The sequence below is a fragment of the Rhipicephalus microplus genome, chromosome 8, assembly GCF_043290135.1.
Source record: "Rhipicephalus microplus isolate Deutch F79 chromosome 8, USDA_Rmic, whole genome shotgun sequence".
Taxonomy (NCBI): Eukaryota; Metazoa; Arthropoda; class Arachnida; order Ixodida; family Ixodidae; genus Rhipicephalus; species Rhipicephalus microplus.
The window spans coordinates 61,886,284-61,913,164 of NC_134707.1; the positions used below are offsets into that span (position 1 = coordinate 61,886,284).

The 26,881-nt window shown below is 47.2% G+C and overlaps 3 protein-coding genes across 3 annotated transcripts in view; 1 reads left to right on the plus strand and 2 right to left on the minus strand.

Moving 5' to 3' along the window:
- The window catches only part of LOC142769089 (uncharacterized), a 146,566-nt gene that overhangs the window by 60,153 nt on the left and 59,532 nt on the right, over positions 1–26,881 (plus strand). The gene's annotated exons all lie outside the window — the stretch shown is intronic.
- LOC119164514 (uncharacterized) overlaps positions 1–26,881 on the minus strand; it is a 232,378-nt gene that overhangs the window by 2,160 nt on the left and 203,337 nt on the right. The gene's annotated exons all lie outside the window — the stretch shown is intronic.
- On the minus strand, positions 323–17,548 carry LOC142769092 (uncharacterized). The gene is made up of 3 exons (XM_075871978.1): positions 16,914–17,548; positions 12,244–12,397; positions 323–450 (listed from the first exon to the last, which is right to left on the minus strand). Exons 1-3 carry the CDS (start codon positions 17,196–17,198, stop codon positions 422–424), a joined length of 468 nt encoding a protein of 155 aa, XP_075728093.1. The 5' UTR covers positions 17,199–17,548; the 3' UTR covers positions 323–421.

Genomic DNA, 26,881 nt, shown 5'->3' on the forward strand with positions numbered 1-26,881 from the left:
CATCATTCTGCGCTCCATAGGTCTTGAAAACATTTCAATTTTCAAGGGGAGGTATTGTTTGGCTCCGCAACACCACACATACAGCACTAAGCCAGAGATTAGCTTTCATTCCACTACAGAGGAGGCCCAACATCACCAATGGGGGCTTTTCAGGTGTTGGAACTTCAAGGCACTTTCAGATGCTGCTGATTTGAAGATGCAAAGTGGTGCTCTTACACCTTGGGACAGCAGTTCCGACAATCAAGAAATATTGTCGCTGTCTTCGAGATCGTGGGATTGCGTCCAACAGGAGACCGTTGGAGAGTACATGTTGGTCTGATAGATGCCTGCACACCATGTGGTTTTGTCAGCAGCCTCTTTTGCATATGCACTGGCACCTTCCACGACTTTCACAGGTCCTGGAGTCGCTATTCTTGGTCCTCTACAATACAGAGGATGCTGCTTTGTAACCTAAAAACAGAGAGAAAGATAAGGCGTCACAACAATGTGGGGACACATTTGACTTGCAATTCGATGAAGGATAGCAACTATTGGGGCATAACGTCCCAAAACCACGATATGAATATGAAGGACACCATAGCGAAGGGCTTCAAAAATTTCGTCTACCTAATGCCACTAAATACAGTGACCTCGGACATTATAGCCTCTACGGAAAATGTGCCCACCGAGGTTGGGATTCGATTCCACGAGCTTTGCATCAACAGTTGCGCACTACAACTACTAGAGCAACGAACGCAACGGGTGAATCCCAATACAGCGAAGTATCGTAACAAAACATATACAGTATAGTCAACAGTTTGACCGAATCTCGTCTGGTTGGGGAAAAGCAGAGGAAGAAAACAAAAAACTGACCAAGGTAAAATGCAAAAAAAATTTTTAAGTTTTTTGGTACAGAAAAGTTTAGCGAGTGGCGAGTTTGAGTGAGTCTGGCTCAGGAAAATTTTTCTGAGTGAGTCCCAAGTGCAAAATATATTTAATGAGCGAGTTTGAGTGAGCTCCACAATTTTTGCCAACCTATGTAGTGGACTAAAACAAAATTCACTGAGCAAGGTAAAATAAACAGAAATTTTGAAGACTTCTCGGTCCCTTATGTGTAAAGAACCGAAAAGTCCATAAAATTTAATTCTTTTATGTAACAATTAAAGCTGACTGAGTGCAGATTAAATATGATATTGATTGCATGCTAATTGCACATAGTTACTCAAACTCATTCATTTTCTCATCTCATTTTCTTTCTTGAGATCTAATACCGAGTGCCTTGAAATTATGTTGCACGAATACCGAGTGCCTTGAAATTATGTTGCACGAGTTTGACACATTTTCATGTAGTCCACTACAGCGCGCACCTCAAGGGTTTAGGCCCTGCTTCAATCATGCCATGCACTGCTTTACGAACCTATCGTAGATTAATCAAATGACTTAAGCCAAGCCTCGTAACTTCATTACAATAAGCTGTAGCAGTACAGTAAAACCTCGTTCATTTGGATTTCATGATACTGGAAAAAAATTTCCGAACTGACAGAATGCCAAATAATCGAAAGTATCAAGAAAGCAATAAAGAAATGTCTATTACGTCAACGCAATTTCATATTGCCACGAACAAAATAACAGACAGCAACGAATCGACGTCTTGCTCGCCCCCCAGACCAGGAAGCAAAGGCCTCTTCTTTTCTTCACTTCCAAGCAATTTCACGCTACAGTTGATGGCTCATACCCATTACCTGTGACATTATTCCCTCTCCTCGAAAAACATCGTCTCGATGCTGGTAGTGAGGGTTGAGGAAAAAAAAGAAAAAAAAAAGATGCTACCATGGAATCCAACAAGTGCAGGAAGGAAAAAAAAATGGGCTGGTGTCATAGTACTCAATAAAGAAAGGAGTTAGGACACAAGACAATCAAAAAGAAACAAAAGTGACAAAAAATTGTCATTGCATGGTAAGTCAGTCCACGTTCGATTGATGGCGCGAAAAATATGGCTTGAGCCTTGACAGACACCAGCACCACATCACTTTGTGGAAACCGATGGGAACGTCTTGAGGTGCTCTCGGGGAGAACTTCGTATGCAACGTCACTGAGTCGGTGTAGAACTTTGTACGGGCCGAAGTAGCGCCGCAGCAACTTTTTAGAGTGACAACGCTATCGGATGAGAGTCCACACCCAAACTTCATCGCCTGGTTGGAAGGTAACCTCTCGGTGTGTAAGGTTGTAGCGGCGTGCGTCCGCAGTTTGGTGACCCTGAATACGGCGTCGGGCGAGTTGACAGGCCTCCTCGGTGCGTTCAGCAAACAGGGCAGCGTCCGCGTTGAACATGCCCAGGTTGTTGGGAAGGAACATTGCGTTGAGCATTGTAGTGACCTCTCAACCATGAACTAAGCGAAATGGGGTGAAACCTGTACTCTCTTGGACTGCTGTATTGTAAGCAAAAGTTGCGTAAGGGAGTATATCATCCCAGTTATTGTGATCAAGGGCCACATACATTGACAGCTTATCTTCAATGGTCTTGTTCAACCTTTCAGTGAGTCTGTTTGTTTGGGGGGATAGCCCGTGGTTTTCCAATATTCTGTACCACTTAGTCTCAGCACCTCTTGATGCATCTCTGCGATGAAAGCTGTATCACATTCAGTAATTATCACAGCTGGTGCACCGTGACAAAGTACGATGCTGGTGATAAAAAACTGGGCGATTTAGGCTGCTGTAGCTTTAGGCAGGGCCTTTGTTTCGCTGTAACTCATTAAATAATCGGTGGCAACCACAACCCGAAGTTTTGTGCAAAGTTTCGAGGAAGGCTGCGTTTTCGGCCTTCGAGGTAGTCAATCAGCGGGCTTAGCTGCATGTCCTCGCGTTGTTGTTGAGCCAAGTCGGTTGCTGATACAGAGGAAAGGAATGTATCGTCCTCTTGAACGCCCGTGTTCGTACTTCCAATCGGCGCACGTGAGATACAGTCAGCATCAGTGTGTTTGCGTCCTGACTTGTGAATGACTGTAACGTCCAATTCTTGCAGCCGAAGGCTCCACCGTGCTAGACGACCGGAAGGATCTTTGAGGTTGGCGAGCCAGCATAAAAAATGGTGGTCGCTAACTACCCTCAATGGTCAACCGTACAAATAAGGGCAAAACTTTATTATAGCCCAAACAACGGCTAAGCATTCTTTTTCTGTTGCAGAGTAGTTTTTCTCTGTGCATGATAGTGTTCGACTTGCATAGGATATCACGCGCTCTACGCCTTTTTGCCATTGAAACGTCGGACAGCTCCAAGTCCGACGTTGCTGGCATCCGTGTGTAGCTCTGTGGCAGCGTTGTCGTCAAAGTGACCGAGTACAGGTGGGGCTTGGAAATGTTTTCATAGCGTGTCAAAGGCATGATGCTGATCATAACCCCAAACAAACGGTACGCCGTCTTTTGTAAGTTCATTTAGCGCTTCAGCGATTTTAGAAAAGCCTTTGAAAAAGCGTCTGTAATATGCGCACAGTCCCAGAAATCGGCGGAGATCACACTTGTTCATTGGGACAGGAAATGCGGCAACAGCTTTCGTTTTCTCAGAATCTGGGTGTATACCAACGTGGCTGACAACGTGACCAAGAAACTTCAGTTCCTCGACAGCAAAGGGGCAATTCTCAGGTTTGAGAGAAAGTCCAGCTGTTCTAATCGCCTGAAAAACTGCCTGTAAGTGCTGGACGCGCTGCTCAAACGTGTCCGAGAAGACGACCACATTGTCAAAGTAGACAAGACACAATTGCCATTTTAGCCCAGAAAGAACCGTGTCCATCATTCTTTGAAAAGTAGCTGGCGCCGAGCATAAGCCGAAGGGAAGGACCTTGAACTCGTAGAGTCCGTCAGGAGTAATGAAGACGGTCTTTTCGTGGTCGCGCTCATCAACAGAAATTTGCCAATAGCCGCTGCGTAGATCCATGGAAGAAAAGTAACGAGCATTGCGAATACGGTCCAGCGAGTCATTTATTCATGGTAAAGGATACACGTCTTACTTCGTGATCATATTCAATTTTCGGTAGTCGACGCAAAATTGCAAGGTACCATCTTTTTTCTTTACTAACACAACAGGGAACGCCCACGGACTGGTCGATGGCTGGATGACGTCGTCCTTGAGCATCTGCTGGACCTGTTGGCGTATATTGTCTTGTTCTTTTTGCGAGACTCTGTAGGCGTGCTGTCGAATCGGTCTCTCGGTAGGCTCGGTGATCATATGATGCTTGGCAAGCGGTGTTTCGTTCACTTTCGAAGTCATAGCGAAGCAGTTCCGAAATGGGTCGAGTAGCTTCAAACGACGTTCCTGTTGTGCGGACGGTAGATCCTGGTTTACGTCGAGAGTGCTTGCAAATATCATGGCGGGATCGTCGCCCGATGAAAGAGAAGACTATGTTGAGGGGCCAGGGACGTCGGCAATATCCTCATGGTATGCGATCGCAGTGTGTTTGGTAAGATGGCGATGATCCTCGCTGAAATTCGTGACTATTTATTTATTTATTAATACTGTTAGCCAAAGGCCGCTACAGGGTGGGGTAAAGAAATACACTTCACTTGTTGACAGAAGCACAAGCAAATGAAATCAAGAAAGACAACACAACAGGCAGTTTTTAACAGAGGACCAATCCAACAGGTAAGTTAATTAAGGTTTACGCAGTAGTGACCAGCGATTGGCATGGTAGAATAGCTTCATACAACACACTTGATGAAGGCTATATCATATACATCACAAACTTCACCGTCGTAGAAACTTTTCCTACCGACGTAACATGCAGGTATAGAAAAATATACAAAAAGGGAAGCCTGCTTCCTCCTGGGCTGAACAATACCTCGGGCAACGCAGATTTGTTGTGCAAAAAGTAGAGACAAATTTTCTTCTGCAGCATCAAGGACGTCTTGGTCACTTTCAACATTGATAAAGAGGCTTCTGCGGGGAGGCATAGTAACAGATTCGGAGGATACACGTACGGCAGCCTTCGATAAGTGGGTGTTTTTAGGTTCAGGATGAAATGGGTCCTCGAAGAACACATGCAACTCTCGTAGGTCAATAATTGCGCAGTGTTCACGAAGAAAGTCCAGTGCCAGAATGAGTGGACGGGAGCACACAGGTAATACGAGGAAAGACCCTGTGAACGTCGAAGCACGGACTCGAACACAGGCTGTGCACATTCCAGTTGGCGTGACGAGGTGGCCCCCTGCCGTGCGCAGTGGGGGTCCTTGCCAAGGAGTAGTCACCTTTCTCAGTTGGGATGCCAAGGCGCTGCTCATAACCGAATAATTGGCACCGGTGTCAACGAGGGCAGTGACGACGTAATTATCGACGTGTACAGTGATGTCGGCGGAAACAGTCTCATGACTTTCCGAAACGACTGGAAAGTCGGAACGGTCTTCGTCGAGTCTTTGAGTCGAGGGAAGTTCTTTGACAGTTCCTTGGGACGCGGCTTCACCACCAGGAGCCGCGGTCTTTAGCTTTCCCTTTGGGGACTCGGTGACAAGCCTCTGAAAGGAGCATAAGATGACGAGGGAATGCTAAGTGACGTGGGGCGGCGAGGTGATTGTCATCGTAATTGGGGGCGTTGACCAAGGCGAGGAGCTTGCTGGCCCGTAAGGTACGCTTCAATGTCGCGGGGACGCTCACCGTAACAAGGGCTCCGAGCATCAGGGTGAAAGCCACGGAGACTAAGTTGGCGGTACTGGCAGTTACGGTAGACGTGACCCGCTTTGCCACAGTGGTAGCAGAGTGGACGGTTATCGGACGTACGCCACACGCTGGCCTTCGTGGCGTTCTGCCGTGATCCAGACGGACGATAAGTTGGTGCACTCGGAAACCTTGAGGCGGGTGGCAGAGTCCAAGAGGTGCCTTGGAATCGATGGCTAGCCTTATCCACTCTCCCCATGGTGGGATCAGGGCCATGTGGTGCAGGAGATCGCAAAGCCGCCGCATAAGTCAGCACAGGTGCCTCAGGCCTTGTTGGCGCGAGTGGGGTGACCAACTCTCGGATCTCATCTCGGATTAAGTCTGGGAGAGCATTTACGGGTGGTTGAGGTCCTGCTGCTTGGAGTTGGCGCTGATCGTCCTGCCAACGCTTATGAACTCTGCGAGGGCATATTTATCGGTGTCAAGCCCGATACAGCATGCAGCAGTGGTCACGTTGTGGCGTTCATACTGTGACGACCGATGCTGGAGAGTACGCTCCATTGTGGTTGCCTCATTTATGAACTCAGCCACAGTCGTCGATAGATTGCCCACGAGTACGGCAAAGAGCTGCTCTTTTACCCCATGCATTAAATGCCGCACCTTCTTTTCCTCGGACATTGCAGGGTTGGCACGCTTGAAGAGTCGAAGCATGTCCTCGACAAACATCGAAACTCTCTCGCTAGGTCGTTGGTTTCGAGACGAGATGGCCTGCTACACTCTCTCCTCCTTTCAGTGCTGCAGTACGCATCACGAAACTGTCGGCTGAACGTCGCAAAAAACCCTCATCATTTTCATACAACGTTTTGGCAGAGTCTTCTAACGCAAAGTAAACTCTCTGCAGCTTGAGAGCTTCATCCCATTCGTTGATGTTGGCAACTCGATCGATGTGGTCAAGCCAGTCATGAACATCTTCATAAATGTCTCCATGAATTGAGCATGGCGTTTGCGGCGCATGAAAAACATGCGGGAGAAAGAATAGGCGTCGTTGGTTTGACTCGCCTGGTTAATAGTCGAAGTTGCCATCTCGTCTTGAGAGAGAGAACCGTATTCGCGAGATAGTCCTCGCAGGCAGCGTCTGCTTCTTGCCGTGGGAGCTGTAGCTGTATCCAAGTAGATCGGTGTGTCGGCTGAAAATCTGCAGCAGAGGCGCATTTACCCAGCACCTCCACCAGTGCAACGAACGAAATAGCAGACAGCGACAAATCGACGTTTGCTCGCTCCCCAGACCAGGAAGCAAAGTCCTCTTCTTTTCTTCACTTCCAAGTGATTTCATGCTACAGTTGATGGCTCATACCCATTACCTGCGACAATATTCTTCGTGAATACATAAATCCTCTGCTTTGCTTACAAGAGCGGTGTAAAAGCCACAATTTTCGCTACTTGTAATCTTATTCACAAAGCTACCGCTGCTCAAAACTTCCCCTCTCCTTGAACCCTATAATTAGAAATGTTATCCAACGTTACCAGATTAGGTTTAGGTTTGAAACTCTGACTGCGTGAACTAGCCAAAAATTCTCCCATCTCGTGACACTGCTGTGCCTTTCAGCTCGGTCAGCACAGCGCCGTCGGTGTGGCAGAGCACTCTGTCCATAGCTGTAGCGCGGGGTTCGGCATTGTGTTAACACTTGTTCAGCTCCACTCTTTTTGCAATCGTCATACTCTAACCTAGTATAGTACATTGACATAAGGACGTTACTCAGGACGTTGCCATAAGGTCCGCAGTGATGACGAAGTAGAGGGCGCCGCCTCATATCGGTTGTCTGCAAACGCCACTTGCGTTGCACATTTTTTGGCACTTCGCGAGTGGCAAGTGCGCTGACAATCGTAATTAATCGCGCTGTGGCCAAATATGACCGAATTAACAAGGTTGATGCCAATGAACAACACATACGCTTTCAAATTACCTTTTTTTTTTAAATTAACGAGGTTTTACTGTACTTCACAGCATTCCAGTTCGGGATTAGGGTTCACGCGTCTTTCCACTCAAAAGATGTACACACCCCTTCCACTTGACTTTGCTGCGTCTCGTTTGATTGAAGGAGCACTTGTACTTCAGCCGTTGATCTATTTAAAAAGGCAACCAACGGTGGCTCTTCTGAAATAATAATAATAATAAATAATATTATTATTACTGATAGTAATGATAATTATTTATAAGGACTTAAATTTTCATTCCAAAGAGCTTCTATTTACATTAATACCACTCATATGAGAATGTTGCTTCACCTATTGTTTACTTTGTAACGAGAAGGATGTAATTAATGCTTTCAAAATGGAACATATCTAATTAAATGACAAGAAACACATTTTCATTTCAAAGTTGGGAAATTCACAAAATCTTGCATACAATGGTGCTAAGAGCTACTGCAGGCACTTATAGAACTTATGTCTCGCTTTTGTTTATCTCGTAAGAGCGTACGAACATCAAAATTTCAAGCGTAAGTTGAATTAGAATTATGAAGACAAAAGTTTAAATAAAATTAATTAGCAATTTATTTACAGTTATGCTTAGAAGGTGTGCAGTCAAGATTTTAAAATTACATAAAAAATATACGACCCAAACCACCAAGGAATAGGCAAAAGGAAAAGGCATCATTCTCGTAACATGCACCGACTAGCCCAACAACAAGTTTTACCAAACAATTTTTCTTTTCCCTCGTATGCCGTGTTAACTCTCCACATGTTAATTTCATCGCTGAGCATCAGGAAGCCAGTCCAACCACAATGGACATTGTCCCGACGAGTCAATGCAGTTCCACTGAGTTTGCAAACTCTCATGTCCTGCATACCACCCAGTAAATCAGAGAGATCACTTTCGGGGTTGCTGGAGATTGTGCACACATCACTGTTTTCGTTATGGGAGTGGCGGCCGCCAACCTGCCAATGACAGAAGGAAGAGGAGGACGACGATCGCCGGTGTGGCCGTGGCAGTGGGCAGTTGCGGCCCGAGTTCCGGTTAATAAAGATGGTTCCAGGTCTGGCTCCGCATCTTCCCTGCAGGGTTCCGGGCCAAGCAGCTTCGAAACCCCCTACAATTGGCGCCCAAGGGGAAGAACCCTGCCCGTGGGCCACGGATATCAAGTTACCTGGCAGTCTGCGACCATGGCCTTGACGACCCCGCTGACCGTGCCCACTTTTTCCGGTTAAGACGCGAGGGAATCGGTCCTCGACTTCATTGACAATCTTTTCGTGTTAGCGGCTTCTCAGAGTTCGGCGTGCTCTAGCAGGTCTTCCCAGTTGCTCTGCGTAGTACCGCACAACGATGGTGGCTGCTTTAACGACCCTTTCAGTCCTAAAACCAGTTTGTCGCAGCATTCCGGGAAACGTTGCCACCGGTCGCCTACGACTACCGTATCCGGCGTGAGCTCTACACCTGAACGCAATGCCCAGAGGAGGGTCTGCGAGGTTAATGCGGGCCATGCAGAAGCGCATCCATCGGGCGGCCCCACTGCACCTGCCTAGACGCCGTTGATGCAGAGGTCGTTCATGACGTGGACAATGCTGATGGCATGTGGCAGGAGTGCGCTGAAGGTGGTGGAGGGGAGCATCACGTCACGGACAACCCTGCAGTGCATGATGAGACGGTGCATAATACCCAGAACTGCAGCGCGAAAGACGGTGCCCAGGCTGATGGCACTGAAAACGAATTCAACGCTGCGACCACGAAAAATGGCATCTGCAAAATGTCAGCGCTCATTCACGGCGACGAGCTCGAGGCGGGTAAGAAGCATCAAGTGAAGGTCGAAGAATTCGTCAGGCAAGGAAAGCTAAAACCAGACAGGAATAATGCTGGAGCCAAAGGTCCAAAGCACGTTGACAAGTGTGTACACTCTGGAGCTTCCACCTCACGCACCAAGCAGCAGGCCAGCCGTAAAGGCGGTGGGACCTACAAGGACAGCATGAGAGGCTGGCAGCTCCTGAGGTTACACATGGAATTGTGGGCTGACTGCGCCGGTATGTGGTCTTGCGCGTTGTGTGCGGTCCGTCATGGCTAAGGCTAGCAGCTACTGCATCACGTCTCTCTCTTAACTTTTGCCGAAGGGGAGGGCACAGTATGGGAGCGGCGGCCGCGAGCCTGCCAATGACAAAAGGAAGAGAAACACGACGATCGCGGGTGTGGTCATGGCACACGGTAGCGGCTGGCAGCAGGCAGGTGCGGCCTGGGTTCTGGTCGATAAAGAAGGTTCCTGGTCTGGCTCCGCGTCTTTCCTAAGGTGTCAGGGCCGAGCAGCCTCGAAACCTTCTACAACGTGTACCACAAGCAGATGGCAGATTTGTCACTATTATGTTGCGAATTGCTGTCACCACCATGACACGTCGTGAATTCACCTCCGCGATATCAAAACCAAAAGTGTCTTTTTAAAGTGACGGTATTAAAGATAAACATGGCGTATTCCCATGCACCTCACTCTTTCAGAGTTCTCAAATCCGCATTCTTATACAGAGCAACAGTCCCAAAATATTTATAATTCGTGTCAGCCCTACTTTAAGCTGCCTCGAAGGCATTATTGCCACGGAGACAGTTTGAGTACTATGCATTGCATTTTTTATAGCAGTAAACAACAAAATACATAAAACAAGGTAAGCAAGGAAAAACCGACAATATATAAACATTCTCTAAGAAGATGGAAAGGTCAAACAAAATATTTCTCAATATGGGTTTTACAGCCGACCTTTACAAAACAAAGGTTGTTTTCGGCAACAATAAATGAAAAAGAATATAGTACAGCAAATAATGTACAAAAACTTTATAAATTGTACAGCACTATTTGTTGGCAATGTAAACAAACCTACGTCACAAGTTCGAGTTTGCTGGTTGCTGGCACGTGCCTTGCACTTCTTCTAACTGCAATTTTCTCCTTTGTCCCTGCAACTTCGTGTATGCTGGCAGTGCAGTGATGTGAGAACTGCGTACCTGCTCTCATGCGCAGCATGTGGGCCAGCTGTGCTTACTTCTCTCTGGAAACTGCTTCTGCTGAGGTTGGCACTCTGAAATGAAAACAGAGAGTGGGTGCTTTAAACACGTCTCTAAACAAACGAACAACGTGCACTCACACAAACAGTTTCCAGCAGTGATAAGTCGGTATTAAGATACCTACTTCAAAAAAAAAGCAAGGTTATATATTTTTGTGTTAGCGCTCCTTTGAAGGACCACTCCTCAAGTTTGATAATTTTGAGCTGACGAGCGCAATGCATACATGCGCCGTTCACGATCAGTTCTGCCAAATTGTGCAACACTACGTGCCGGGAAACTGGTTTAAATTTCAAAATGAACGCTGCTTGCCCTTTCTTTCATGCACGGCCACCCTGAGAATAAGGGAATGACGTAGACTACAGAATTGCCCAGTGTAAATGGTATGCTGTGATGTCAGTTCTCTGCATAGAGGACTGATCTGATGTCGCCAACAGTAGCACGTGAGACAGCAAAAATTATTTCAAAAATGTGTAGTTTGTGTAATTTATTGCCTGAATATATGAATAAATCTTGAGATAAATAATGAGACACACACAGGGAATGTGTGCGTCTTTTTCATTTTTTTCTCGTGAATTGCAACGAGATGAGGGGCTAATGTGCCTGCATTTTGAGTGCGTTCGTGTCCCCACTGTTAATGCACTGAGCAGACGCCAGCCCTGAAAACTAAATTTATAGTCCTGCACATTCGAGCACTCAATATGCTCATCTATTCTAGCGTGTCTATACCAGCATCTCTAAATCCATCCTGCAGAAATAGGCACTAGACCACAAAATAATGGTGGTCAACAAAACAATGCTGCCCGCATCTTCTCGGCGGAGGGGCTTGCTTGGGGACGTCATGTACATGTCACCGTTTGCTCGGATGCCAGAGAGGATAGAGAAGAGATTTAGCTTGCAAAGGCAACGTGGGGCAAGCAGCATGGGATTTGAGCTCGTCTCCTCGCCTCATCTTTTTGCACCGCTTCAAAATGCCAATTTTTTCAGCGCGCAATGAATTGATTGAAACATTTTTTGTGGCATAATGCTCTTCATCAGACACCAACAACTGCCACGGCCCAACTAGGGGACTTGGCGAGTAACCCTTCAAATGTCCAAGTTTTTCAACAGTGCAATGGGTGAGGGAATGTGATAACGGATTCTACCTTGTCATTACGTTGAAAGTCGGGCAAGTTGTTATGGCAGCATATCCTGAAAACAATGTGCAGCAGGACAGGACACATACAAAAAAGGATAAACAGGAGACAAAAAAGGTACCCACAAGCTACAAGTTGTGCTTTTTTGTCCCCTTTTTTTGTTTGTCCCATCCTACTTCAGTCTTTTCAGAAGATTATCACCAGCTTGTCAATTTATGCATCAAATTCTGCAAGATTGACAACAAGTAGATAGCCCTTGTGCCAATTAAATACCAGTTATCAAGTTTTGTGGCATTCGAACATTGGAAGTGCCACGTGTACGAAACATTCCCACATCTGTACCAACAGGAATCTCGCCGTGAAAATGTCGAGGAATCTGTCATTGCAGTATGCAATCCTAAAATCCTGATGTAACTTTTAATGACGGTAATAGTACTAATATGCATAAAGGTGCACCTTTGATTGGCTGTGGCACATTCGCTGGTGGGCAGGCGTTGTAGAAACCTTGAATTCGTTTCTCAATTTGCGTCGATACATGGTGTATCTTGGGGACTATATTAGCCTCTGTTGATTTGGACACGGTTTTCTCACACGATGTGTACTGGTTGCGCTGCAAAGAACGGTTATATTGAGCGACTTCTGTTGGTCAAGCCGATGATGCAACCTAGTGGCAGGAAAAGCAGAATGTGATATAAGGCATCCAACAATGTCATTAACTGCAAAAGCCGATTTCAGTACATTGAACTGGGAATTAGTATGCCTGAAGATTGCGCTTCAAATGTAAGTCGGAATGAGCGTCTATACGACAACCGAGAAAATACTGGATACTAGACAAAAAACGCTAGACACCAAAATAAATCCAAGAGAGATAACTTCGTTGGAGTTCAATGTCCCAAAATAATATGACCACGAGAGATGTCACAGTGAAGGGCTTGACAAATTTTGACCACCTAGGGACATAAGTCATGCATTTAAACCGGAGTACATGGGCCCATGTCATTCTCGCCTTCATAAAAAATTTCCACAGAGATTTGATTCTGTGACCTCAGCAGTGGGACACCACAGGGAACATTTCTTGCTTTTATCTGTCTGGTAACAATTATGATAGATTAAAATGACTTGTAGTGGGTACAAATCCACAACTTTCGAATTGGAAGGCTGCGCTTTCGGGTCGTCTGCGCTTGCCATGGACGAAAGCTTTCCATCTTAAGGACTTTCTCTCCTCACCTCGGATTTTCCGGCATGAAACCTTGCGCAGCGGTGCGAGCATTTAATTTTGTAAAAACCGCAGCCACAACGAGGTTCTCAAGGAGGCTATGCGGCAGAAAGAGGGGTCAAAGGATGAAAGTACCACAAAGTACCTTACACTTGTTTATGTACTCGTGTACTTCAAAATGCATGGCTGCGAAATAACGAAAAAATTGGCGCCTTCGTCTTTCTACAGGGGGGGGGGGGGGGGAACTTGAGTAAATCCGTCGCTAAGTGGAGGGGATATGGCATGAATGTTGCGTCTACTCGAGTCAAGGAAAGCGTTAAGTCAATCGACAGACAAGTAAAGACGCCCTTCACTGAATCCCGAACGCGCGCTCTGCGGCTTACATACACACCGCCCGCATTCGAGCAAGACGAGACGAGCCAAGCATTAGCAGTGGGGGTGCAGACAACGCAGACGCCAAAGTGGCACATCGTAAGACTAAGAAATCCTCCGCATTTAAAAAGTTCGCTCTAGCCGTCTGAAGCTTAAAAAACGGCAAAGCTGGTCAACAACCCACAGCACTTGCCAGCATTTCATGTGTTTTGCATTGCATCGAACTAAGCTTAGCGTGATAGATTACAGTTAATCTATCACGCTAAGCATTTTTTGCATTTTTTGACTATGCATTTTTTTCAACACAGTGTTTCCCGGCTTGCCTTTCGTAGTGTTCGTTGTGGCAGCAGTTAATCCCAAAAGCATGTAGTTGTTTATAAGCAGCATTTTTCGATCTGAAAGGCTCTGAATACTGATTTTCCTTTTTGTCCAGTGAGCATTCATATTGATGGCGGTAGCCCTTCTCAAGACTTGTGCATGCTGTCGTTGTGCTTTCGCAGCAGTTCCCATAACTACACTTAGCCACATTTATTCTGAGCTTTACAACTATTTTTTAAAATAACAAGCCGTTACAATGAGATCATGTGGCTTTATACAACTTCCCTGTATTTGTACTGCATTGCACGTGCCTGTGTCGTGGATGGCTTGTCCCAGTCATCACTACTCTCTCAACACAGGAGCCAAGCCAAGTCACCAAATATGTCACTGCACATAGCGCGGCTGTGCCGAGCAGAGGCACACGTTATTTCTGAGACAAAATGTAGGTATAAGAACCACGCCACCCCAAAATCTTAGTGACCTGTATACTGCATGCATGGTTTTATGAGCACGCAGAAATGTTGCTCAAGAAGCGCTGACGAGCATGGGATGATTACGTCTTTCAAAGGCAACGCCACTTCAACACGTACTACTAACGCAGGCTTATATGTACATTTTCATGAAGTAATATCTTTTACTCTGAAGAAGCAAACAATCTTTCAATACCAGCAATAAAATATTGAGCATGTATACTAGTCTACGATCACGTGACAGGGTACATAAAAAAATAGTTTACGACTCCAGGTGACGCCACAGGCCATTTCTCACAATTTTCAATGAATAAATAAATATCTAACTCCACTTCTCACGAGAAAAACAAGGTTGCTCTGAGTCACTATGAGGGACAATCTTTCCATTCGTGCAGTCATCTCGTTTCATGTTTTGGACAGTTGTCAGTTCATTTGAAAAATTGCCAGGTCTGCACTGAACGAGCAGCCGAGTTGCAGCGAAAGCTAGAAGAGTGGCTTTTCAGAGCCTTTTCTAAACACTCTTTGGGTAACTGCTGCAAGTACGCTTGCTGGGTACCCACTAGGCCATAATCGTAATGTTTGTGTAGATGCCCAGCATTCTCTATGCTATCTTTCGTCATTCTTCGGAAAATTGTAGTTTCCGCTACTCACTTGCTAGAAATCTTGTGTAATTTTTTAATTCAGTGGCTGACGACAACAAAAAATTATGCCTGAAGGGGGTATGCACCACAGTTAATAGGTGATCAAGAACAAGTATTTAATGGGTTGGAACGCACTCGTTACCCAGTTTGCATGGAGTGGTGCCTGGTTGTTTTTTAATGTTTTGAAACACTTAATTACTCATATTAGTGTGATTACTTCCCGACATCAAGCCTACCTAAGGCCAGTTTAGAAATTAGTTCTAAGCACTGCCGTGGCTCAGTGGTAGTATACTGGGCTGGCATGCAGCGGACCCGGGTTCGAATCCTATTGTGTCCTTCCTGTCTTTTATCTAGTTTTTTTTTCTTCTTGCGAAACTGGTTACGGACACTAGCGGCAGAAAGCTACGGCGCCGCACGTTACCGGTGTTTTGATCTCAACAGCCTTTGCTGTAAAACTACAGCCTATCATGAGTACGGATACAGAGGGAGGGTGTTCGCTCCCCCCACCCCCAAAACCTGTGTGAGCACCAGTCTCCCAACCCCCCTTTAAGAATGCTTGTCGACCTCTTACCACCAATTAGAATAAACGAGTGGGACCATTTTGAGCACACATAACTCTTATTAATGCTTGAAGGCTTCTTCCTGCTACTAAAAACAAAAATGTTAGGACCCCCCCCCCTCCGGAGTTACTTTAAGCCGCTGCCCCCCCCCCCAACATAAAATCCTCCTCTGCCTGCAACAGACCTAGGTCAAACCCCAAAGCCAGAATTGCGAGCACACCTGGATGTGGCCCCTCGTGGTAGAAGGGCGGGCCTTTCGTCACATAATTGTGCTCGGCTCGACTCACACCTGGCACACTTTGCTTGGCTTGCTTCCTCGCCGCGTTCGCTTCGCGTACCCGTCAAGCATAGTCGGGATCCGATCGCCGTTTACGGTTACTTTCTCGGGCCGCAGCACGCCTAGCTTCGAGGCAAACGGCCTCCTCTTCGGCTGTGCAAACTTTGCACGGCCGACCCGTTGCTTCCGAATGTCTGAACCGTACCCTGGTGGTGTTGCCTGAACACGGCCGAGCAAGCGCTGGCGCGCCCCTACAGAGAACATCTGGAGCTGGACGTAGACATACATGGTTGCTAAGCGACAACTATGCCGACGTCACACCAGCTGCGCAGCATGGATAGGGTGGCTAGCATGAAAAGGTCTATTTGGCATGGAGGACAACTTTGCTGATAAACAACGGTGCGGATATCACTGTAGTTGCTGCACTCTGCCCGAACTCGATCTTGTTGGAGCATGGAGCACACCGATGACGACGTGACGGTGCTGTTTGTCGTTGATGCTACTGCGGCCTTGGTCAGGTTGTAGTACAACCACAGGGGGTCGCATACCTTGCAGATGTGCCCGAAGCTCCTATCCAGGAACTTGCGCTTGAACTGCGCTGCCTTCGCCGCCGACTCGCATTGCCGCGCCGCTTCGAGATTCGCTGCTCGTTGTTTACGTTTCGCTTCGGCTTCGCGTTGCCGCGCCGCTACGAGATCTGCTACTCGACGTTGACGCTTCAATTCGGCTTCCCGAGCTCGGAGAATGGGGTCCGCTAGCCGCCGTTGACGTTTCCTTTCGGCTTCGCGAGCCCGAAGTTCGCGATCGGCACGCCGCCGCTCCCGATTCGCAGCCCGAGCCTTCTTCTCCGCGGACACTGCTGGCATTCATCGCGGCGTTGCGCAGGGGAGGTGCGCGGGCTCTTACACCGTTATACACCGCCCAACTACCGTCCCCAGCGGAGTGTGCAGCTGTCTCACCACCTGTCATGCGCAGAGGGGAAGGGACCTAGAGGGGAGGGGACCCCACGGGAGGGATGGACAAAGCCCCCACCTCAAAGTGTGGCAGCTTGGGCTAGTTGGTATGGCATGACGATAGTTATAGCGCGAGAACAAAACGGCGACACAGAGACAAGTGTCTTTCGTGTCCTTCTTGTCTCTGTGTCGTTTTGTTTTCGCGCTATAACTATCGCCCCACCTAAAGCTGCTTGGCATCTAAATAGGCGCTGCGCAGTGCTCCCTACCGGTTGCCCTTCTAACCACCACCATCTAAAAAGTTCTTCCTTTAACTCACGTGAAACCTTGGATGTGGAACGCCGGCAGCAAGGCGAGCCTTCCATTGCCGATACTCCGTTAGACCGGTCAATTGTCGCTGATTTCGCTTCCGTGCCGCTTCTGCCTCGCGCCTTCGCTTAGCATACTCCGGGTCCAATCTTCGTTGTCGCTTCTTGATTCTTTCACTGGCCATGTAAACGGGATCTAATCGTCGTAGACGACAACGCTCACGATCAGCTGCACGCCGAGCCTCGCGGTAAGCGGCTTCTTCTTCGGCCGTGCGCTTCTTCCTCGGTTTACCCATGGCAAGCGTTGTAGGCAAACACGGCTAGCTCGGCGCCAGGTGTTCCGTGGCCAGGTCAGGCTCCGCGACTAATCCACACAACACCTACCACTTATCTCCGTCACGGACAGCAGGAAAGAAATCACTACTGCATGACAACAGCTTCGATGCTGCCCTACTCTTCGTGGCTCGAGTTAGTTACTGTATAATGCTTTCAAGGTAGCATATACAGTACCTCTAGCTCGAGCGGGCGCGCTGCGCACTCTATACATGTGCCCACAGAACAGGCTGCCACAGAACACCTGCTGCCTGCCTCTATGGTGGCTAGAAGGAAAGGTGCCACTGTGCCAGCACCATCCCGGCCGCGCCTTGAAAGGAGACGTGCTGATAGTTCATTCGGCCGTGGAGCGGCGCGCAATCCGCCACCATGATCAATCGAGAGGGCTTGTCAGCCGCTAGTGCGGCACTTTTAGTCGCTTGCTCGTGTGCTCGCTAGCTGCAAAGTCTGCGCTTTCCCTATTTGGACTTGTTTGGGATCAATACGTGCCAATGTGACCATGCAACAGTGATGAGTAAGCAGCAAAGACACTTCTTTGCACCTGGATGCATTGCAGAATATGCTTCGGCCCGCAAACAAGGGAAGAAAGCGTCTCTCTTCTGTGCTCCAGCCGACGATGAACAGCGCAAGGCCTGAGAGCGTACGATTCCTCGCGCTGGCAAACCATTGGAAAAGAACTTCTTTGTGTGCAAAACTCATTTCGATGAAATATTCATCGTCCGTAGCTACAAGCATGTTATCAACGGCTTCTTAGCAACTTAATTGGGAAAAAGCTGTACCTAAGGGGGGTGGGTTCCTGAGTGAATCAAGTGCCGGAGGACTCCACGTCACTCTAACCAGCGCCCTTTCCATCCGGAACTATGTCATGAAAACATTGGGCTATAAATACTTGATGACGTCTCGCCTCTGCCAAGACGCACTTAAAATCTTTTTTTTTTGAATTCTGAAGCAAATGTCTGGCTCGGTTGATCACCCTTCGCCGACACAACTTTTGATATCTGTGAATTGCCTCAGTTTATACAGTTTGATACAGTCCCCCTCCAATGGAAACATACCTTCTGGAGTTCCAAGCAGCCTTCTATGTCCTGGCATCCACAGTGATTCAAAAAAAATTGCAGGATAACTGGATGAGCAGCGAGATTTGAGGCACCTCAATGAGGTTCATGGAATTATTATTGCTCGTAAACCTCTCCCTGACGCCACTGATCTAATTGGACGCAAAAGTGGCTACCTGATCACTTATTACGTCAGTGGCTATGTGGCCCGGAAGGTGGTGAAAAATACGAAGTGCAACGAATGTAGCATGTTGTTGCTTTACTCAGAATTCCAGCTTGCTTCCGGCAGAATCATGACTTCTGTACCCGTCCGAGTCCCCAAGAGACCTGTTCAAAGCTAAGGAAGATGTATTCGCCTATTGCTTCAGTTTCAACAAGTTGAAAAGTGACAGCATAACAGACCTTAAATCTGGCCTGTCTATGAAGAAGTTAAATATGGTCGGCTGTGAACACCACAAATTGGAAGTGACAAATCAGATAATTATATTCTTTACACTGACCAGAATGCATTTTCTCCTTCCTGGAGAAAATGCCCCCAATAAAAAAAAGAAAAAAAAAGTGAAGTGTTAACTCAGCGAACAAGGTTTTATTTTATGTTATTGAGTATTACTCATGCTCTGTTGTTTCTTGTTATTTTACTATTGTATTGTTCACATTGTTATAAATATTCCATCAACAACTGGGATGTCACTGTCTGGTTGTGCTTCACATATATAGAAATCAATTGTTTCGTGAACTGGTTTGTGACTGTACCTATGTTTGCCTATAAAATCTCAATGTGATGTGTGTATGTATGCCCATTGTATCATCGTATATTTACTGTTCTCCTTTGTTGTCTTATTCGCTTGCTTTAGCTGAGTTTCATATAACTTGCAGTTTTCTTCAACCATAATGCATATGTTGTGTTTATTTTCATGTTGTTTTTGGCTCTCGAGAAAATAAATGTCTTGCTTGTAAAATAAAACTTGATTAAATCTTGAACACTGCGGCAATCTTGAAAAATTAAATCTTGAACACTGCGGTATCAAATTTTAAAACTGCACGGACTTTGTTTTGGTGTCAAGTTCACGTTAAGTCACTTGATTCTCTATCTTCTAAGCTTCGTAGCTGATATACTGCGAAGTGAATTGAAAACACTAGTTTTCAGTGGCAATACGTGCTTTGCGGGGCGCCGTCAGAATTGTGACAGGTGGACTTTGTTATAATCCGCAGGGTAGCGTGAAATATTTGCAACGAAAAACGACTGATGCGCGGGCGCGAGAAGGGGCATCTCCACGGAGGAATTCCTCCGTGGGCATCTCGAAAGCGACCGCAGCGCCACCGCATCCGGATGAATTCTCGCTCACTCTCCGGCGCGCCGACGCTGACACCTTTCCTGCTAGACGCTCGCGGCCAGTGTTGCCAAATGTCCAAAAGCAAAAGTAGCTAAATAAGTGTGTAAAAGTAGCTAAATATTTTTTTTACCACTTTGAAAACAATTTTAAGCATGTTCTCCTGATGCAACAAATTTATTGGTGACCTTGTCATCTCAAAGATTAGAGACAGCTGTCACATTACGTTTTCTTGCAGGCAGAACATGATTTCGCAACAAAACAATGTACGCCTGTTTTAACCCCTATAATGTTTGCAGACTTTTTAACGCGCTCGCAAATTACGAGCTGCGAATGTATGTAATATTGTAACACGGACTGAAAGAGCGAGAAAGAAAAAGAGGGAGGACGCTCTTGAGCGATGGTGATTCGGCAGGGACGGTTGAGCGCTGGCATTTTCAGGGTAAATAAACCCATCACATACTGTAATTTTTAGCGAATTGGGCAGCCGCAAAAAACTGAGGGAACAAAAAATTTCCTCGGCGAGCGGAGTTCTTCATTGGGATGGGCAAGTAGCCAGAAGCTTGGCACACCAAGTTTCAAAAAACTTCGTTGCGACTTTGTCGTCAAAATGCGAAAGAAACACGTTGAAATCCGTGACGTCATCATCGGAGATAACAGCGGGTAATTTAAAAGGAGGTCTTTTGACCGATATTTATGTCTATTAACCTTGGGCGATGGTATTAACGACAGTGGAGTTTTCAGGTTCTAAGGTATCTGCTAAACTAATTTATGTTGTTGATATTTAGTGTCATTTTAACTTAACCTTTCATGCTATCATGCTTAACATGCTATCAGATGTTTTAACATACATCAACGAAATTGCGTGGTTGAAAATCGGGGAACATATAGACACCTGACACACATAACGTACATTAGAGATTTTAGCTTACCTCTGAATGTACAATGAATTGCATTGGCGAATAAAACATAATGGCCTATATTTGTATACAGGAAGCCATATACCGTAATTACTCAAATCTAACGCGCACCTTTTTTCCGGTCTAGCGAGTTCATAAATCGCATGCGCGTTAGAATCGAGTACGATAAAAAAAATGAATACGGTCATTCTATAGCCATCGGCACTTCTAAATTGGCCGCCCCCTACGTGCGTCGGCATGGCGCGTCGACCATTTCTGCCTATATGTTTCCCATGTGCGGCACTTCGTACGTGTGCTGAGGAGTTCGTCATTCTGTACTGCATTAGCGTCGACGGTATGGAAGGAGCGACCAAAAACTCGAGTGCACCACGATGCTGCTTTTAAAATAAAAGTCGTCGCGTGTGTAGAAACGGACGGAAATGGGCCGCATCGCGGTCGTTCGGAGTTCCCAAAACGTGCGTGCGGGACTGGCGGAAACAAAAGCAGAAGATTGTCGACAGCAAAGCTTTACGCAAAGGCTTCAGTGGACCACAGCAGGGTCGGTTTCCGCAAATTGAAGAGCGTCTCGGCAAGTATGTGCTTGAGCAGCGAGCGGCACAGCGGCCCGTGACGACAGAACTGCTCCAAGTGCGGGCTATTCAGTTAGCTTTACAATAGAAAAAGGGCTAATGCGGAGCCAGTTTAAAGCAAGCAGGTGCTGGCTAACTAACTTTATGAAGAAGAAAAGCTTTTCCCTCCGAAGGCGACAGGCATATGCCAAAAGTTTCGAGAGTACGAAGAAAAGCTTCACAGTTTTCAGAAGTTCGTCCTAAACTTGCGGCACAACAACGACTACCTGCTTGGGCAAATCGGGAATGCCGATCAGACGCCTCTTTAATTCGACATGCCTGGCACCACAACCGTCGAGGAGAAGGGGGCGAAGCAAGTTCGTGTGCTGACATTGGGCCACGGTAAAACTAGAGTGACAGCAATGCTCCGTTGCACGTCAGATAGGCAAAAGCTTCCCCCGTACCTCATATATAAAAGGAATACGCTCTCGGAAGGAGTCATTTTCCCGAGTGGTGTGATCGTGCGGGCCAACGAGAAAAATGGGTGCGCGTTGCAATCGATGTCTTAGTTGTTGTTTTTTCCGTCGTGGTAACCGGGTGCGCGTTACAATCGAGGGCGCGGTAGAATCGAGTAAATACGGTATCATACGGTAAACAGTAATGATGAAAGCCTGCTTGCCAGCTTGAGAAGTGAAAAACGAATTCGCAGTACAAGTGTAAAGCCATGTCAGTGGTGCACAGAATTTTAGGATTAAATCTGCAAGTTGCAAGGACTCTTCTGCCGTTGCATAGGATGCCATCGTGCCGATTTTCGCAGCCACGTCATCTAGCAGGTTATATTCGTGGCACTTTTTTTTGTATCTCCGAAGGCCGTACGGCATTTTCAGTTACGCATTCAAAGTGTCCAGCCTGTAGCGACACCTGCACTTCACAATGCTCATGTCACTCACCGTTCAATGCCGGCATTCGAGAAGGGCAGCGACAGCACTGTCATGGCGAGTTCAGTGAAAGGGTTCTCGCAGTGCGCATCCTTGTATAAGAACTTACTTCCTGCCAAAAACTATCGGTTCTGTTTGTACACTGCAGCACCATTTTACGTGCCGCAAGTTTTTGCAATGCGTTTCACGATCGGACAGGGCTTCCACACTGAGGAACTGCGATGCCGATTCCGTAATTAGCTCTTGTATTAGCTTCAGTGCCTGCTCTACAGAAAGGAGAGAAGTCTTTTGCAAGAACTGAATGTTTTCGGGAAACCATTAACGCAGCTGCTTGCATAGTTCCACGATGAAACGTCGACAGCGAAGGCGTAGCTCTTCTTCGTCGTCACTTGGAAAGGATGCGTCTCGGAGTGCGGTTTCAAATCAATGACCAAAGTACGAATTAGGGTCAAGATGCTCGTTGATATTGACTGTTAACACGTCGTATCGGGAAGCTGGTAGGGATACTTTGTTGGCTGTTGACTTCACAAGAACCATCAGACCTTCGAACAATTTCATCGGGTCTTGGTACTCCGCTTGATATGATTTGTTGACACGCTGCACTTCAGCTAAAACCCAGTCCAGCAGGAGTACGTCGCATTTGTTCTTGGGGTCACTGTACACTTAACAGAGCATCATTGCCGTGTAGGAATTTTTTGTCTTTCTGTGCATTTCCAAAAACTTCCTTCAGTTCGGTCCACTAGGCAAGTGTTCTTAACTGCCGCATGTATTGACAGCCAGCGCGTCTCACAGGCTAGCGGTATGGTAAGCAAAGCCTCTCCGCCGTTTAGTTCACGGTATAAGCTTTGGTACTCCAGATTCCTTGTTGAGGAGTGAACAAACCAACGGTAAGACTCCCTCACCAGAAATTCTATGTTTCTCGGCAAGGCAACCGACGCACGTGAAACAGAAAGTTGAAGGGAATGACAAACGCATCGCACCATAATAACATGAGCAATTTCATTTCTCAGACGTGTGTAGACGCCACTATTCACACCAGTCATGAAGTTCGCATTGTCTACTCCTATGCCAACAAGGCTTTTTGGGTTCAGACCCTTGGACCGCAATCCTTCTAAAAGCACTGAAGTGATGCATTCAGCGTCGCTCTTTTTGAGTTCTTGTAGGGTAAGGAAAGTTCAAATAACCTCAGCGTTTCACAGAGAAAAATGTCTGATGGTGAAGCCAAGGAGCTTCAGGACACTAAGATCGGTCGACTCGTCGATCAGAACGTTGTACTTTTGGTGGCCAATATTGTCCCACAACGATTTTTCGAAGTGCGGTCCAAGGACGTTCCTTGTTATATTAGGGCACTTTGTGCGGTGAATCTTGAGCTAAGAGGCAACCTGGCTATCTTGAAAAATTCGCTGGCAAGCTTCTCCGATGTGATCCATGGTGTTCATGGCACAGTGCTCAGCGACAAAAAGTGGAAGGGTTGCTTCTGCCTGCTGTACGGGGCTAGCCATTACACATGGCATGGCATCGGATGTAGTGCACTGATGTAGTCTCTTGCTTGGCACACATGCCACGTGTTTTGAAGACGTGGTGTGCTTCTCAATGCTCGCCTTCTTTGTCCCAATATAACATTTGCAAAATTTGCAAAAGGCCTTGAAGTGGTACGTCTTATGGAATTGTCATTAGCCACTCCTTGTACTTATTCTCTATAAGCCTGCAGAGCCTGAAGCGTTGTTTGTACACTTTGCTCTTGTCTGTTGTGTACGAGTTCCTATACACCTTTTCACAGGAAGGAAAAAAACACCGCCATGATGGGCTGTGCGCGGGAGTACAAAGGCTAAGGGCGTTTCCAGTGCATTTTCGAGGGGACCCGCCAATTTGCACAGCCCAAGGAGGGTTATGGTGGCGCCCAGGTAGGCGTTTATAAAAGGTGAATGAATACAACCCTTAAAGAGTATGCACGCCGCGCACTCACAAGAAAGGCCGAGTGTCACAAAAGAGCGCTCGACTCTGCGCGCACTGCTGCTTGCAGAAGACGCCGTAAAACAGCGGCGCCAAATTTCCCCAGTGCAGCCAAAAAACAACCACCAATAGCCACGAGGCAGCGCCAGGCGCCGATCAATCGTACGCGAACAGTCGGCGAAGACACCCCCTCGCCCTTGAAGCGCCGTCGCTTCGGGATTTTAGAGAACCACCGAATGATCACGAGAGAACATCACGTGACGCCGAGAATCCCAGCCACGGTTGGAAGGTGCCAGGAGGAGACTCGGAGGTCACAGTCGCATGAAAACGCTTCACGAACAAAATGCTGATAGACAGTATTACAGAACGAGACCACGTATCCATGCGCAGAGGCGGTTCTCGCGAATGCATACAGCTCCCGGCCAAACAGAGACCACGGAGAAATAACCACCCCACGGTAAAGATCCTCACAAGTTAGTGAGGTATCTTACGGTAGACCTCTCGTTCTCACCACCTAAACGTTCCTAAAAAAATGTCCAACACAGCGATTCTGTCGCCGTCTATTCATACATTTTAAGCCAAGTCAAGCCGGTTTCAAGCGGCTATTGGGTGAACCGAGCGTTTCGGCCCGTGGTTTTGGCCCTCAAAAGGTTCGTGCCACTCGGTGGCAGCAGGCGCGGCCAATCCCAAAACTTGCAGAAAGAAGCGAGATTCGAAAATGTCATGTATAGCATACCGTTTTCTTGTGTTAGTGTTCATAGGACATGCATGCATGGCATTGGTTTCGAAACACACATTATTAAGGGCGTCTCAACGGTGCAACTAGAAACTATCACTACACTGCAGATCGACTAACTGAAAAAGCCAGAGTGATGTAGCCTTTTCAGTTAGCTCCAAATTTGGAGCTAGATTGTGACTAAATAGCTAAAAAAGCTACTTGTAGCTATACAAAAATTTTGGTAGCTAGTAGAAAATAAATTAGCTAGATCTAGCTACAAGATAGCTAAATTGGCAGCACTGCTCGCGGCTGTTCGCTGAACCCACGGAGGAAGGAAAGGTTCATTCCTCCGTGGCTGAACCGGGCCGGCGCGCAGCCCGGGGTGCCGAGCACCGGGGAATCACGGTAGACACAACTGTTCGCGGCAACCGGCATGCGCAAAAGAGACTCAACTCTCGCCCGCTACCAAGGCTTGCTTCCGCCAGGGTAGGGTGGCTAGAATTCTAGCCACTCTAGACAGGAGTCACTGCAGGCGATACCCTATGATGATGATGACGATAGTGGTGCTCAACGCGAACACAACGCCATCTATCGCCCGGTTGTTGTAACCCGAAATGCGGTTTTGGGGCGAGACACGTGCGCCACGCGGCGCAAACCACATTACAGGGAGTGTCAGCATCCCCACAACCTGGACGAATAGATCACACGTTTTCCAGCTAGATCTCGCCAATGTTTTTGTTAAGGCGAAAGGACTACATGCCTCGTCAAATGCGAGAGCTGACTGTTAGCGGCATTGACACAAATGATGTGGACATAATCGTAAGTCGATGACATCACCGATGGCTAGAACTTGTGACGTCACGGGACGACCTCACCAAATGACATCGTCGGTTGGTCAAAAAGTGGTCCCACTACAAGGCCACTTTAGGGATAGAAAGCTTTCAATTCCTGTAAACCGGAGGCATTGGACACCACGTATGGTGTTGAAAGGTTTCAGGAGAGACCAATGCAACGGAGCGACAAGAGAATGGCTCACGCCGTTTCCGCCATCTTAGGCAAGTGCTCAAGAGACGGTACGATTTTTTTTAAAGACGACAGTCTTTGTTAGGATACTTGAACGCAGAAATTTTGGTCTGCGTCTGTCTACCACTCAATTCATCCCCAGTTTTAGCACTTCCGTATGACCCAGTCATCTTTATCTGGTGGCAGTGTTCATACTTGTGAACATTGACGATGAAAAAACAAAACAAATGTTACGCAAGTAGTCTCAATACGCAAGTATTAGGTGGTGTGTTTCTAGACTTGCGATTACAAAAATACCTAATTCTAAACAACCTAAGTAATTCTACACCTTACACCAATTACGTGTTTCTTACGGTGAGATGAAAAAGTGACGCTCTGCACGAAAACGCACCCTGTGGACTACACGGTTCAGCCATTTGCCAAAAGCTCCAGGTTCTGTACGATCTCCTGTTTGTCGGCATTACTCCTACTTGTCCATATCTCACACAGCGCCTTCACAAAGAAGACTATCGTTTTCCGATTACATTCGCAGCGAAACGCGCAGATACGTGGCTTTTTTTTTTCTTACCGTGCAGTAAGTCGGTGTCGGCCGGTACAAAAGGTGTCGGCGGGAAACCAAGCAAAGATCATCCTTCTCCGACGTCCTACGAAGCTCGGATCGACGGAGCCAAGCTCATGGCCACGTTGTGCGCCACATCCTGGTCGAAGTATTCGCCTCGCTCGAAGTCCTTAGGATCACCGCCGAGAGTGTTGCCGAGAACGTTATGCACTTCGCTGGAATATCCCTCTCGTGGTCTGTAGAGTGCGACGCACGGAGACGAAGTCCAGAATGTGAAGCAGTACACGTCGTGGTCCGTAGTCAGGCTTTCGCTCTCCGGAACCAACGAGCACGCGTGAATTCGTTCTTCGGTTATGGGCAGCGAGTCGGTGAGGACGTGCTTCGCGTCCATCGTCAGCAAGAAGCGGTCCAAAAGTGCCTTCTGGACGTCGGGGGCGTGATAGAGAATCCAGGGACCAATCACCCTGTTGGAGATAAGACAGGTATAAATCGCGCAAATGCACTCCAGACGCTCCTTCACGTCCGACATGAGAGCGATGCTCGAGCGGATTGTGGCGATGGCTTCGGGAACGGACATTCCGGTGATCTTCGGGATGGGAAG